At 44.2% G+C, this 14,139-nt stretch overlaps 1 protein-coding gene across 7 annotated transcripts in view; it reads right to left on the bottom strand.

Moving 5' to 3' along the window:
* UNC80 (unc-80 subunit of NALCN channel complex) overlaps nucleotides 1-14,139 on the bottom strand; it is a 449,893-nt gene that overhangs the window by 392,854 nt on the left and 42,900 nt on the right. For all 7 annotated transcript variants that reach the window (XM_085870661.1, XM_085870659.1, XM_085870657.1 and 4 more), the window contains exons 6-7: nucleotides 9,447-9,505; nucleotides 7,702-7,820 (exon numbers count right to left, since the gene is read on the bottom strand). In XM_085870661.1, the coding sequence (XP_085726787.1) occupies nucleotides 7,702-7,820; nucleotides 9,447-9,505 (178 nt within the window). The remainder of the gene's footprint in view (nucleotides 1-7,701; nucleotides 7,821-9,446; nucleotides 9,506-14,139) is intronic.

Consider the following 14,139-nt stretch of genomic DNA (forward strand, 5'->3'; position numbering starts at 1 on the left):
ATATTGAAAGGTGAACTTCCGGCCAAATTTCAGCTTTCTTGCAGAGTGCAGCAGGTTTTCCTCAAGGATTTTTCGGTAATTTGCTCCATCCATTTTCTCTTCTATCCTGCCAAGTGCCCCAGTCCCTGCTGATGAGAAACATCCCCATAACATGATGCTGCCACCACCATGCTTCACAGTGGGGATGCTGTTCTTTGGGTGATGCGCTGTGTTGGGTTTGCGCCAAACGTAACGTTTTACATTTAGGCCAAAAGGTTCCATATTGGTTTCGTCAGACCACAAAAGTTTTTGCCACATGGCTTTAGAATCTCCAGAGTGGTTTTTTGCATACCTCAAATGAGATTCAAGGTGGGATTTTTTGAGTAAAGGCTTCCTTCTTGCCACCCGACCATACAGGACAGACTTGTGGAGTGCTTGGGATATTGTTGTCATGTGCACATAGTGACCAGTCTTTGCCATAAAGGCATGTAACTCTTTCAAAGTTGCCATTGGCCTCTTGGTGGCCTCTCTGATCAGTCTCCTCCTTGCTTGGTAATCCAGTTTGGAGGTATGGCCTGATCTAGGCAGTCCTGGTGGTACCATATGCCTTCCACTTCTTAATGATTGTCTTGACTGTGCTCCAATCAATATTCAAGGCCTTTCAAATATTTTTATACTCATTCCCTGATCTGTGCTTTCCACAACTTTATCCTGGCAGTCTTTTAAAAGTTCCCTGTGTCTCATGGTTGAGTCTTTACTGTGAAATGCACTACCCAGCAGAGGAAACCTACAGGAACAGCTGATTTTATTCTGAAATTTTCAGAATCACTCCAATTTAACACAGGTAGGGGCCAATTAACTTGGTATGTGATTTTGAAGGTGATTGGTTACACCTGAGCTAATTCACAATTGCTATTATAAGGGGGGGGGGACACTTCGAGCTTTGTATTTCAATTAATTTTCTGAAATTTGTAGAATTTAGTTTTCAGTTGGAAGTTGTGGGTTACAATGTGTAAATAAAGGTGGAAAAAGTCTGATTTAATGCAATTTAATTCCAGGCTATAAGGCAACAAAAGGTGAAAATTTCGAAAGGGGGTGTAGACTTTCTATAGGCACGATATATGGTCAAACCCAGGAGGTTCTGAGGCTGAACATCTCCATCCCTGTATTTGATTCTGGAAATAGACAGGTGAGTTAGTTTTGTGATCCTTCCCAAGAGTCAGGCTGAGAATGCAATATCTGCCTGGTTTGAAAGATGGTCTAAGTGCTAAACCAGGATGATCATTTTAAGGTTTGCGGAAAAGGAAACCACTGCTGTCAGATTGTCAGTGGAATGTGCAATAATGAGATACAAGGTGAGGTCTCATGGAATTGGAAAGGTCATTTATGCATAAAAGTGTGATGGATGCAGTCCGTTCTGGTTACCCGGTTTGAGACCTGCATGTTGTGTCAAAATGACCATGACTACCAGCTAAGGTCACAGCCCAGAGTAAGTTCCTGGGCCTGTTTGCCATATTACAATACTCGTAAGGACCGCAAAATTAACTGGGTGAAGTGCAGATTGGCATTCATGACCTTTCTAATCTGGCTGAGCAACAGTTGGTCATGAGCTGGTCTGAGACAAGTTTGAACCAGCTGTTCAAACAAGGCAAACAGAACGAGCAGAATCCAACCTGAGGGCAGGCATATTTATTAACAAACAAATGTTCGGTGGAAGGATTACATGAAGCAAACCACAATCTCAAATACAAATACAAATCTGCAGTAATAAGTGTGTGTGTGTGTGTGTGTGTGTGTGTGTGTGTGTGTGTGTGTGTGTGTGTGTGTGTGTGTGTGTGTGTGTGTGTGTGTGTGTGTGTGTGTCCTCCATAACTACAAAGCCATGAAACCTAGTGGCCCAAAACAATGCATGCATACTGAGGGAACTCCAAGGGAGTGCATGAATGAAATTTGGGTGTTTGGCTAAATTTAAACACCCCTTTTGAAGATAACTCGTGGATTACCTCCATGAAAGGCTTATCCTTGGTCAGCCCAACTTTGCCTCACAGGGGTCTGAGCTGCCATTTTGATTTGGCCTATTCCGATCTGCTCCTCTGATGAACAACCAGTCAACAAGCTCGAGTCGAGCAACCAGTTCAACTCTCTTCCGATCCACCAGGCACAAAAAAGCGAACCATCACTCTCTCTCTTCCGAACAAAGCAAGAACCCTAACCCTAACCCGAGCCAAGCAGAAGCCAGAAGCCCACTACAAGCCAAGCCAAAAAGCCCCGGCAGAGGGTCTCCCTCATATTCCGATCCACCCCTCCCCCGCTCCCGGCGTGACTCATCCCCTCGTGCCCGCACAACCACGGGTGGGAGGGAGTTGTTTACGTCATGAATCACGGGACCGGAGGGGCTCTTCTTCCTCTTCCCACAAGAGGGGGAGGGTCGTTTCCATTGTGTTGTGATTGCTCCCTATTAAATTAAATCACAGCACATTTAATCGATTTCTGCCCATTAAACAATGGAAGGTGAGCTATCTATGGAACATGCACTTATCGACATAACTGAGCTAAAGGAACCTGAATGATGAGTGCGATTGATTTCCAAATTCGTAACAATATATACACACACATATATTGTTGCGAATTCGCGCCCGCCGGCGTGCAAACGGCCACGTAACTCGAATCGCGACACGTCGCCCACCGGATGGAAAATTCAGTCGTGACCCTCCGGGAACTACCGCCCGGAGCCAGTCACGGGTGGAGGTCTAACCTCACCACGATCGTGCCAATTGCCCACCCGCGCAGGATAGGGTTGCTCGCCAAATTCGATCTACCTAAGTACCTGCGCGAGTGGTGGACCGGGCGATCGTACCACGCCACAGGCCGACTCCGGACACCTCCGTATTACAGGGATAACCGAGTGGAGTTATCGTCGGCCTTGACGGTTCCGATTAATTACCGGGCGTTTTAAACCCTCTATCAATCCCTTACGTGATGCAAGATGGAGATTCAATACAAGGAAAAGACGAAGCGAAACGGGAAAACAGTTCACACAATGCACTTTATTTACACACACACAGACAAGCACGTATATACAGCCATACAGTCATGCAACAAAAGCAAGAACGAAAGCAAGAACGAAAGCAAGAACTACAACCGAATATGACTTACTCGGGCACACTTACACAGTTCTACTTGTCGGACGGTGCCACACACACATTTACACAAAAAAGAAAAGAAAAGAAAAGCAGTAACTTCCCTGCGCGCGTCAAGTCCTCCTCCCACGACCTCAGCTCCCAGCTCCTCCGGCGTGGTCGGTGAGCTCGTGCTTCGCGCCGGCACGTGTTGGCCGCTCGACGCCACGGACGGGGTTTCCGGCACTATCTCAGCGCGGATAAAGGGGGGGGGAACCGTTGATGCTCGGGGTTGGGAGAGGGGAATGGCAGACGCTCCGTCCCGCCAGCGGGGTCTCGGGACCGCACCGACAGAAGACCTTGGCACCGACAGAAGACCAGACCAGACCACCAGGCGAGACGAGCCAAGACGAATGACGAGACCAGCTCCAGGACGAAGCGAAGAGACGAACGGCGAGACCAGCTCCAGGACAAAGAGAAGAGACGAACGGCGAGACCAGCTCCAGGACGAAGAGAAGAGACAAACGGCGGGACCAGCTCCAGGACGAAGAGAAGAGCCGAACGAGGAGACCTGCTCCAGGATAAAGAGAAGAGACGAACGGCGAGACCAGCTCCAGGACGAAGAGAAGAGACAAATGGCGGGACCAGCTCCAGGACGAAGAGAAGAGCCGAACGACGAGACCAGCTCCAGGACGAAGAGAAGAGGGCGCGCCCCACCCGTGTCTGTCCTTCATGGAGCGGGGCTCCGCCCATCGCTCCGCCCCGTTTTTGGCTCCGCCTCTCCTCTCTCCCTTTCGAGAAGCTCCTCGAAAAGGGGCGTTTCCTCCTCACGGCCGCCTCACACCCCGTATCTACCAATCCCCAGCGAGCTCTCGCAGCCTCTTCTGTCAGCCCCCGGCGCCGCAAAAAAGGCGGGAAAACTCGCGCGCCATTGTAGGCCTTTCACGGGGCCTTCGTTTGAAGTCTTCGGATGGTCCAAAATAACGATAGAACAGAAAAACGGCTAACTCAAAGAATCACAGCCCGATAAATCACATCTATTCCCTCTATACAACGGGTTTGGGCTAACTACACATGAACTTACCGATATATCTCACCTGAGGACTCTTTATGGTGTAATGCGAATTTCCACAACCGTAACAATATATTTCATGTGATTTAAATAGCCATTGGAGGTGACAAAAAACAGCTTGGTCGAGTGAAATGCCTGCATACATAATTAATTAGTCAGGAGGCAGCCAGGGAAATTCCTGAGTTTTTTTTTCTTTACCTCTTTGTTAGAAGGTAATATGCATCATGCAAAAATGCACTTCAATATGCATCATGCAAAATATATTTGTGGGAGGAGCAGGCCCGTCGCTGGGGGGGGCATTTGGGTGCAATGCCCCCCCCATGGCGCATCTGGTGCCCCCCCCACTTGTACGCCACCCATTTATGCCCTGTTGCAACCTGTGAACAACTTAGTGTTTTAGGACGAGCGCCCACTGTGAACTCCTTGCTGTTTAAGAGTTCACCTGTGTGAACTAAAACCCTTATTCCAGATGCTCAACGTGGTGAATAATAAGGCCTTCTTGGATAAACTGTTCTTTAATAATATCCTTCTTTGAATAACAGTCAAGAGATAAGTGTGCGCTTGTCAGCGCATCTCCAAAAGCAATTGGCAAGACAATACAGTCCGAGCCCACAAGATAAAAGATAATAACGCAAGCACCAACGCCAGCAGCCAAGACGACAGACAGCCGCAAGACCTCGTGTCGAATGTCGATGCTGTGCGTGGTTATATATATATATATATATATATATATATATATATATATATATATATATATATATATATATATATATATATATATATATATATATATATATGTCGTGGATCATTTAGTTTTAAGGAATAGCCAATCAGCGTCTTCAATACGGAGGCCCTATTAAGCAGGTTACCTGATTGTAAGTTTGGTATAAATGTAAGATAGTCATAATATGATCATATGAATAAAGAAAAGACATAAATTTACATAATTAAAGATGAAGTGCACCTGTGACCTTCACAACCCTCCATCTTACAAAAGTAATTTTCTCATAAAAATTTAAAATATGTGCGTTTGTAATCGTGCTTTCATTTCAAATTATGCAGATAAAACCTGTTTTTGGTGCATGCATCATTTAATAAATAAAACCTTCAACCATCAAATCTCATGAGTCGCAAGATTAGTGACACGAGTCACGAGGGACGAGTCACGGAGAGCTCGAGCTAGCAGCAGTAGAAAAAGACATGGATATACGAAAATGGCTAAGAAAAGGAAAAAGGTTGCGGTTGTGGTTATGGTCAACACCCGCCGTGGTCGGCTGCTTTGTACTTCTGATGTTTAAGTTAAATGTTGTGTTTGGTGCTTTGCATATCCCATATCTAGTGCTTTGTGCATGACCTTACCTCTGTGTAATAGACTGCTTTAAATGTGGACTTTGTGGCATCTTCAGGCTGGTCGTATTTGCGGTTGATAGTTTAACGTGATGATCGCAGGTCATAGCCCACTGTATCTTATTTGAAAGTGCACTGATTCTGGTGCCAACCTCCCCCGTTTAGTCATTGTATCTCTGGTATATTAATTTTCTAATACCAATTATTGACAACACCTTGTATAAGTGCACCTGAATTGGTGCCAATTGTCTAATTAATGAATATCTGCATTGTGAATGTGCCAGTTTGTTGCGGCTCTCCTGCATTTGAATAATGTTAGGCCAAAAACATCGGAACATATTAAATCTAGCTGAGATCAATTTGGTTAGTATGCGACGGCAACCTCAGTATAGATGCTTCAATGCTGCATGAATACAATAGCATACCGGGTTATCAAAAATATTAAATATTATAATTGTGCCCCTCCATCCAGTTCATATGTCCCCCTTAATATTGAGCCCTGGCGACGGGCCTGGGGAGGAGGGAGGGGAAGAGTGGAGAAGAGAGGGGAAGAGTGGAGGAGAGAGGTGAAGGGGTGGGGTAGAAAGTGGTAGGAGGAGGTGGGGGAGGGAGGGGAATGGGTGAGGTGGGAGTATGGAGGGGATGGGGTGGGTTGGGGGGGGATGAATGGGGTGAGGGAAGGGCAGGGGTGGGATGAGGGAGGGGAATGTGTGGGAAAAGGGACCCCGCATTGCCCGGCAATGCCAGGTATCTTTGCTAGTGAATCAATAATAAAGCCTATTCACCATTTATACCGAAAAATATATTACGCACCCTTAAAACAAACTAAGTGAATGCAGACTTCTTATCTCTTCTATCTTAGGGCCCATCCAATCACACGACATATACAAAGGAATATAATACAAAACAATGTCGAGTGGTCACTTTCAAACCTAGAGGCAAAGCCATGCAGGAACTCTGGGGCAGGTCCCTTCACAGGGAAATCGCTCCGTGACGAGAGAAAAAGAGAAGTCAACGCAGCATGTCCGTGTGGTATTTCTCAGCCAGTGCGCAGTTTACCACCAATGCAGACAAGAGTTCCATGAACCAAGAAGGAGTGAAACTTCGCTTGGGCTGTTCACAAAACAAAACCCAGACTTCTCTCCTCAGAGCACAATCTTCTGGCTAATTGTCAGTGAGCTCCTTCTGGTGTTGCAGCTACAACACACTGAACCAACTCTGCATATTCGGGTGTTAAAATGTCAGCACACTCCGTTCTCAATTATGCACACTCCATTCTCAGCTCTCCACACTCGGTCATTAACGGCTATTTTTTTTAATGTGCCACCACATACTTAACCACAGCAGTTCATGAGCTGTGCCGTAACGGCTTTTCACTCCGTGGTGTTTTTATAACTGCCATTTTTTAACAATGATGTTTCGCCAGACATTCTCTCATGGCGTCTTCAGCTGCACGTCTCTTGTGTGCACTTTGTAAAGAACATTTAAACAGAGGAAAATAACATAAAAACACATTGCCAAAGATTAGACGTGGGGGAATCGAACCACAGTATGGCAGGGAAAACAAACATGTATCTGTACGTTTTCGTGACAAACATATAACCACACAATTAATTACTTTATGCTTATTCTAAACAAATATTAACGAGATAACTGAACTCTACTAAGCAGTTTTATTAACCCCTAAGGATCATTCCCATACCAATTGGACCAAGACTGCATGCCAGACTTGGAGCACACCGAGCATTACTTTAACATCACTCGAGACAAATTGCAGCATCTTCAAGAAACCCATGCCATGATAAACAAAAAATAACTTTGGAATCGGAGCAAATTAAATTTCCCAACGACATAGTTGTATGATTCAATCACACAAGGGGATGGCTGCTACATATTTCATGAAGACAATTATCTCCCTTCTGCTCTTTTCATGAAGACAATTAACAAAGTACCCCACACAATCCCATGATGCTTTGCCAGAATGGCTCAATAACCACTTCCCACAACCCAAAAACTCCCACTGTCAGTTCCTCATGGTGTCCACCACCTGGTTCTCATGTTATTATTTATGAGAAAAGGCAACCACACTTGCTATAATAAAAATGATGCGTTTGCTGTCTTTACATGCAAATGGACACAGTGAGGGTAAAATAAAATGGAGGTACGATAATCAAAATAAGATACCGTATCACTGGATCCACATAAGGTCGAGGTAGCAGGTCACAGCGGCAAAGTGCAGATGTGCTGCTACCTGTGTGATTGGCTCCTGGATTGCAGATCTCACAAGTGACTCGAAATCCTTTCTGCAGCAACACAAACATAATGTAATTTTTTTTTTCTTCTCATATCAGAATTGAGGTTTATGGTAGAGCTCAAATAAATTGTTAAAAATTGACTTGAGGATGAAAAATGGGCAACATATGTCTGCGAACTAATTTAATCTAGAACCCCCAAATGATCAGGTGGTAGCACAAACATTCAGTGAAAATGTTAAATGGATCTTCAGTACCTTGCATCATCCTCCACAATTCAAATTAAAGGCAGCAGTTTTAGAGAATATTTTGAATTATCTTTCTGTCGATATACAGTTGCTGCAACAGCTGTATTAAAATATCACAAATAGAAGCAACATTATACTATTTCCTACATTTTCTGCTCCAAGTGTTCATGCGTTTGCTCATTCACATTTGGTTTGATCCCTACTCCGTTTGATTACGCACTGGTCTGATAAATGGAACATGTCCTTCAATCCCGGCAAATCTCATAGTCTCACGCTGTTGCTCCGGAAAGATCATCAAAAGAACCAACTTATCTCGTTCTTTGGTCTTTCACTGAAAGAGGTTCAGGCTCTTGCTTGAACTTCGAGGCCACACCATCAGGCATTACTTTTCCGAGGTTGACCACATAGCAAAGCTGGCCTCCAAAGCCAGCTGCAGACTGAGAATCCTCTGTCAATACAAGTCTTTCCTTGGGGGAAAAAAAATCAGAGATAATCACAGACTGCAAGGCCTTTGTTTGTAGCTAAGTGAAGTGCTGCTCTCTGTTATGGACTAGCACTTCAGCATCACATCAGTCTCTCCTGGATTTTGTGGAATCTAATACTCTCAAAATTATTGGAATCTCCCATGATGAAGCCAGAGCATGGGTTCTGTTGCCCTCATATCACAGGCAGGTAGATGGTATCTCCGTTTTCTACTGTTTATTTTTCAACATCACCTCTCCCGTCCCTCCCCCCCCCCCCCCCTGCTCTCGGTATTCTGAACCTCTCCTCCAGGATCCATATTTTCTTCCAGTAAAGCCTTCCTGGTTAGACTTCCAAAATCCAGGTTGACTGCATTCATCAACTCTTTTATTCCTCTTGTCTGCCTTATATGGAACTGCATTCCAGTGGCTGTTCTATCTCGCTCTTCCTTCCAGGGTTTCAACAAAGCAGTACACCACCATCTCTTCTCATCCCCGATTCTGACCCATGATCTTTATTACCCTCATTATCATTTCCTAACCCAACTATCTTACTTGCTAATTTCAGTCTTTCCTCCCCTTTTCCTGTTCATTCATTCCCCTTAATGTATATCCCACTGTCGGTTATACCTTGCTCTTCCATAAGCCTGGCTCCTGTGAAGAAAAAGATTTCCAAATTGTGATTTTACGCTCAAAACACACCAAACTTTACAGCATTGATGGCTGATTACATGAGTTTAGATGATGTATGAAAACATGGAGCAGTCAGATTGAAAATCATCACCCCACGTGTCATCCTCCCACTCCCTTTCATCTTTAATTCTTCCCCTTGCACATTCTTCCTCCAAGAAGTTTCCCCTGTTGTGTTCTGCATTTTTTTCTGTTCTGTGTTCTTGTTCCAGCTTCTGCAAATTTCAACTTCGAATATATTAAAAAAAAAAAAAAATCAAAGTTCCTTTGTAACTCACTTCTTTTTCTTCACAGCGGCCGTCCTTCCCTGCTCGGCTGGATCCCTGCAATCTCTGAGCTTTGAGAGACAGAAACAACATGACATTGGCACAATTCAAAAGTCATGCAGAGGAAGCAAATTATTATCAAGGAAACAAAAACCCAGACAAAGGCCATGAAAGACATTCTCAGTCATATTCAATTTAAAGTTTAAAATTGCACAAGGACATTAGAAACACAATGTATGATACTGATGACTCCATTGAGTTCATGCAATGTGGAATACGTAAAGTATCATAACGACGGAAGGAGGCATAAATAAAGATGATGAAAGTGGATGAACATGTTACATTCCATAAACAGAACAAAACGGTGGAAGAAAAGTAGGTCACGTAAACCTTTACCTGCTGATTCAACGCAGCCATCTGTATCCTTTTTATTCCTTTAGCCTCTTGACATCTTACTTATATACGTCCTTAGCATTTAGAGTAAAATCGCATTCTCCATGAAATGTTTCACAACCACCTTCTGAACTATCATTTCCACAGATTAGTCTGAGTAGCAATAACTCTCTGCATGAAAGACCAAAGCACATATTTGTAATTGTGATACTTTTATCGATATATTATTAAAACTCTCATCTTGTATATAATGTATGTATGTATGTATATAATGTATGTATGTGTGTATGTATGTATGCATGTATGTATGCATGTATATGTGTATGTATGTATGTATATAATGCATGTATGTATGTATGCATGTATGTATGCATGTATATGTGTATGTATGTATGTATGTATATAATGTATGTATGTGTGCATGTATATAATGTATGTATGTATATAATGCATGTATGTATGTATGTATGTATGTATATAATGTATGTATGTATGTATGTGTGTATGTATGTATGTATATATGTATGTATATAATGCATGTATGTATGTATATATGTATGTATATAATGCATGTATGTATGTATGTATATATGTATGTATATAATGCATGTATGTATATAATGCATGTATGTATGTATGTATGTATGTATGTATATAATGTACGTATGTGTGTATATAATGTATGTATGTACGTATGTATATTATGTATGTGTGTATGTATATAATGTATGTAAGTATGTATGTATATAATGTACGTATGTGTGTATGTATGTATATAATGTACGTATGTGTGTATATAATGCATGTATGTATGTATGTACGTATGTATATAATGTATGTATGTGTGTATGTATATAATGTATGGAAGTATATAATGTATGTATGTTCCTGAAATACAGCCAAAACGGTACACGATGGCGCAAAAATTTTCGGCCCACCTTTACTCACCATTCTCCTGCAGTGTGCAGTGTCAAGTTTCATTCAAGTTTCATTTCATTCAAGTCTACCCTCCCACTCAAAGCTTCCTTGTCAATCCTCCCTCTAAAATCAGCCGCCTCCTCCCTCTTCAAAGCAAACTTTATTCTTTTCCCCCCTCCCCAAGTTCCCCTTTCCCCCACATCTTTCTCCCTCAATTCTCCCCACTCACCCTTCTCCCTGAAATCTCCACCCTCACCTCTCCCTTTCAAATCTCCTGACTCATCCCCCTTCTCAAAGTCCCCCCCCCTCATATCAACAAAGCCGTCTCCTTTCTCCACCCTCTCTCTTCCAAATCATTCCTCCACCTGCTCAAAACTTCAACTTCCCTCTGCCCCTCTCATATTACTCCCCACTGTGCCTCATCCCATCAGCATCTAGCCTTTTGTCCTCCTCATCCGACCCTCTCCCCGAGCAATACTGCAATTTCCTACCCAGTCAACAGCTCACCCTACCTCCCCCTCTCGTCCTTCATCTTATCCTACCCCCCCCTCTCCTGCACCCAAAGCCACCTCCCCTCCCTCTTCCTTAAATGTGTGGTCCTCAAACATCCAGGGACTTCGCTCTCACCTGACAGATCTCTCCATACACGGTGGCCACTGACAAAACAAACATAATCTGCTTAACAGAAACTTTCCTCCTTCAGGACATCTCTGACTCCTTGGCTTCTCTCCCTGGTGACTCCTTCTTCTGGTATGATAGACCTGAGCCTCATTCTGGTGGCAGAGTTGCTCTCTTCATAAAAAAACTCGATTCCTCACTCTCCATGCACTGCCCTCACGCCACCACACCCCAGAAGTACCACTGGTTATGGCTTCCGCTCCATTCCCAGCTCTTGCATGTATGTGTGTTGTCCTGTCCACCAAACAGTGATGATTCCATTTACTTCCAGCTTTGCTTGCCAAAAACATGTTCCAACTTCTATCCACTCATCCAAACTCTCTCTCTTCCTCATATTTGGTGACTTCAGTTGTCCTCAAGCTAGTTGGCTGGGTGTGGGTACCTCTTCCAACTTGCCATGGTACTTCAGCAAAAGACTTCTTCAAATCAACGGAACTGAAACAACCTGTCAACTTCCCGACACGGATTTCAGTCAACAGTACTCGATCTCTTCTGGATTTGGTTTTGACCAATTTCTCTGCAAATATCTGCTGGTCTTCCTCTGCTTCAATCTGTTCATCTGACCACATGCTTGTCAAAGTAGACATCTCGTGGCTGTTATTAGAGAACCACCCCAGTGCCGTCGAGTCTGGCATTTCACTCAGGCCGACTGGCAGCCATCAAACTTCTAGACTGGTCAAGCAGCTATCAAACTTCGAGACTGGTCTCCCATCGCTACTTCATCTGACATCAACTCATCCTGGGAAATTTGCTTTCTCTCATAAACAGATTCATCACATCTCGTCTTCAGTTGTCCTACCCTTCCTTCCGCCCATGACACACTGAAGCTTGTGGCGAGGCAGTTGCCCTGAAACAACTTGTTTTTGCCTCATGGAAGGCAAATCCAACTGAAGGCAATCTCAGTTACTTCCAGAAAAGCTTGAAACAAGTCTATCTTCCCTCAGGAGAGCAGGAAATATATTTCTAATCTCAAAACTGAACTCTTGAACTTGTCTCCCTCCTCCAAATCCTGGTGGAATCTGGTTAAGTCTGTTTCTGGTGTATGTTCCCCTCCATCCCCTCCCTTACCTATAATGGCTGCAGAGCTGACACCCCCCATGAAAAGGCTGAATGGCTAAACTTTGTGTTTGCTTCTAAATCTTGTGTCCCAAACCCATCACTTTCTGGATCCACCTTACCCAGTCACACCCAGGTGTTCCTGGACTCTGTTTCCTTTTCTCCAGACAAGGTGGAGAGTTTGCTGTCAAACATTGACTCAGATTCTGCAACCGGTCCAGATGGCAACAGCCAACGTTTTGTAAAAACCTGCTCTGCTGCTCTTGCTCACCCTCTCTCTGTTCTATTCACCCTCTCATTTGCTCAAGGTCATCTGCCATCTGCTTGGAAATCAGCAAATATTACTGCTCTGCATAAAAATGGTGCAAAAACTGATCCCTGCAATGACAGACCAATCAGCCTTCTCACAATCATCAGCAAGATTATGGAATCCATCATCACTTCGGACGTTAAATCCTTCCTCTTCTCCAATGGATTTATTTCCCATCATCAATTTAGATTCAGACCAGGTCACTCTTCCCTGAACATGCTGCTCCTGCTTTCCCAACAGTGGATGGAGATCCTCATTGCCGGACATGAAATCGTTTTGTAATGGTCTGGCACCCAACACTGCTCACCAAACTCTCTTCTTATGGCAACCAAAGAAATCTCCACTCATGGCTCGTGGACTTCCTCTCCTATCGGTCAACACGTGGCTCTTCATGGAATTCTCTCATCCCCTCTTCCTGTTGAGGTTGGAGTTCCTCAAGGCAGTGTTCTGGGCCCTGTGCTTTTTCTGTTTTTTATCAATGATCTCTCCAACTCTCTGGGAAATCCTCTTTATCTCTTTGCTGATGACTAAACTCTCTGCTGTACCATCTCTCATCCCTCAGATTAGCTGCCAGCAGCCCTTTCACTCTCTGCAGACCTGGATAAAAATCACAAGCTGGTCAAACACTTGGAACATGTCTTTCAATCATGACAAATCTCAAACTATCATTATGTCTCTCCGAAAGGACCGTCTGGAAACCTCCCCCCCCCCCACCCAATCTACTTTCTCAACAATCCTCTTGAAGAAGTCCTGTCATTCAAGTTATTGGGTCTCCATATCTGTCATGATCTTTCCTGGGAAAGCCACATTTCCAAGATGGCCTCCACGCTGAACGGTTGAACTGAAATCCAAAGCTAGTTGCCAACTGGAATTCCTCCGTCATGCATAGTCCTTCCTTGGCACACCTAAGCTCCTAATCACATACAAATCTTTTGTCTGCAGCCTGATGGAGTACTGCTTTCCCCACTTGGCTGGTGCTCCTCCCTCACACCTAGCTCGGCTTCACACTGTGGAAACCAAGGCTTTTATGATCATTGGTATCTCCCGCGATCAAGCTGAGTCTTTGGGTCCCTCACTCTCTCACTGCAGGCAGGTCGGTGGTCTTTCCATGTTCTACCGACACCTCTCCAGCCTTGCCCCCCCCATCCCCTTTCACTGTCTGTGCTCTGTCCCCCCAATATTTCCGCAGGGAGCTCAAGATATTCCAGCAACCCCCTTCTGATGAAACTGCCAAAGTCAAGGATTACAAATCACCTTCACTCTTTCATCCCTCTTTTTTCATGTCTCTGGAACAAACTCCCACACTCTCTTCAATCCCACACCTCCCTCCAGGTCTTCAAAACAGCTGTT

Source organism: Eptatretus burgeri, chromosome 2 (assembly GCF_056783735.1).
Source record: "Eptatretus burgeri isolate ZD-2024b chromosome 2, Ebu_testis_v1, whole genome shotgun sequence".
Taxonomy (NCBI): Eukaryota; Metazoa; Chordata; class Myxini; order Myxiniformes; family Myxinidae; genus Eptatretus; species Eptatretus burgeri.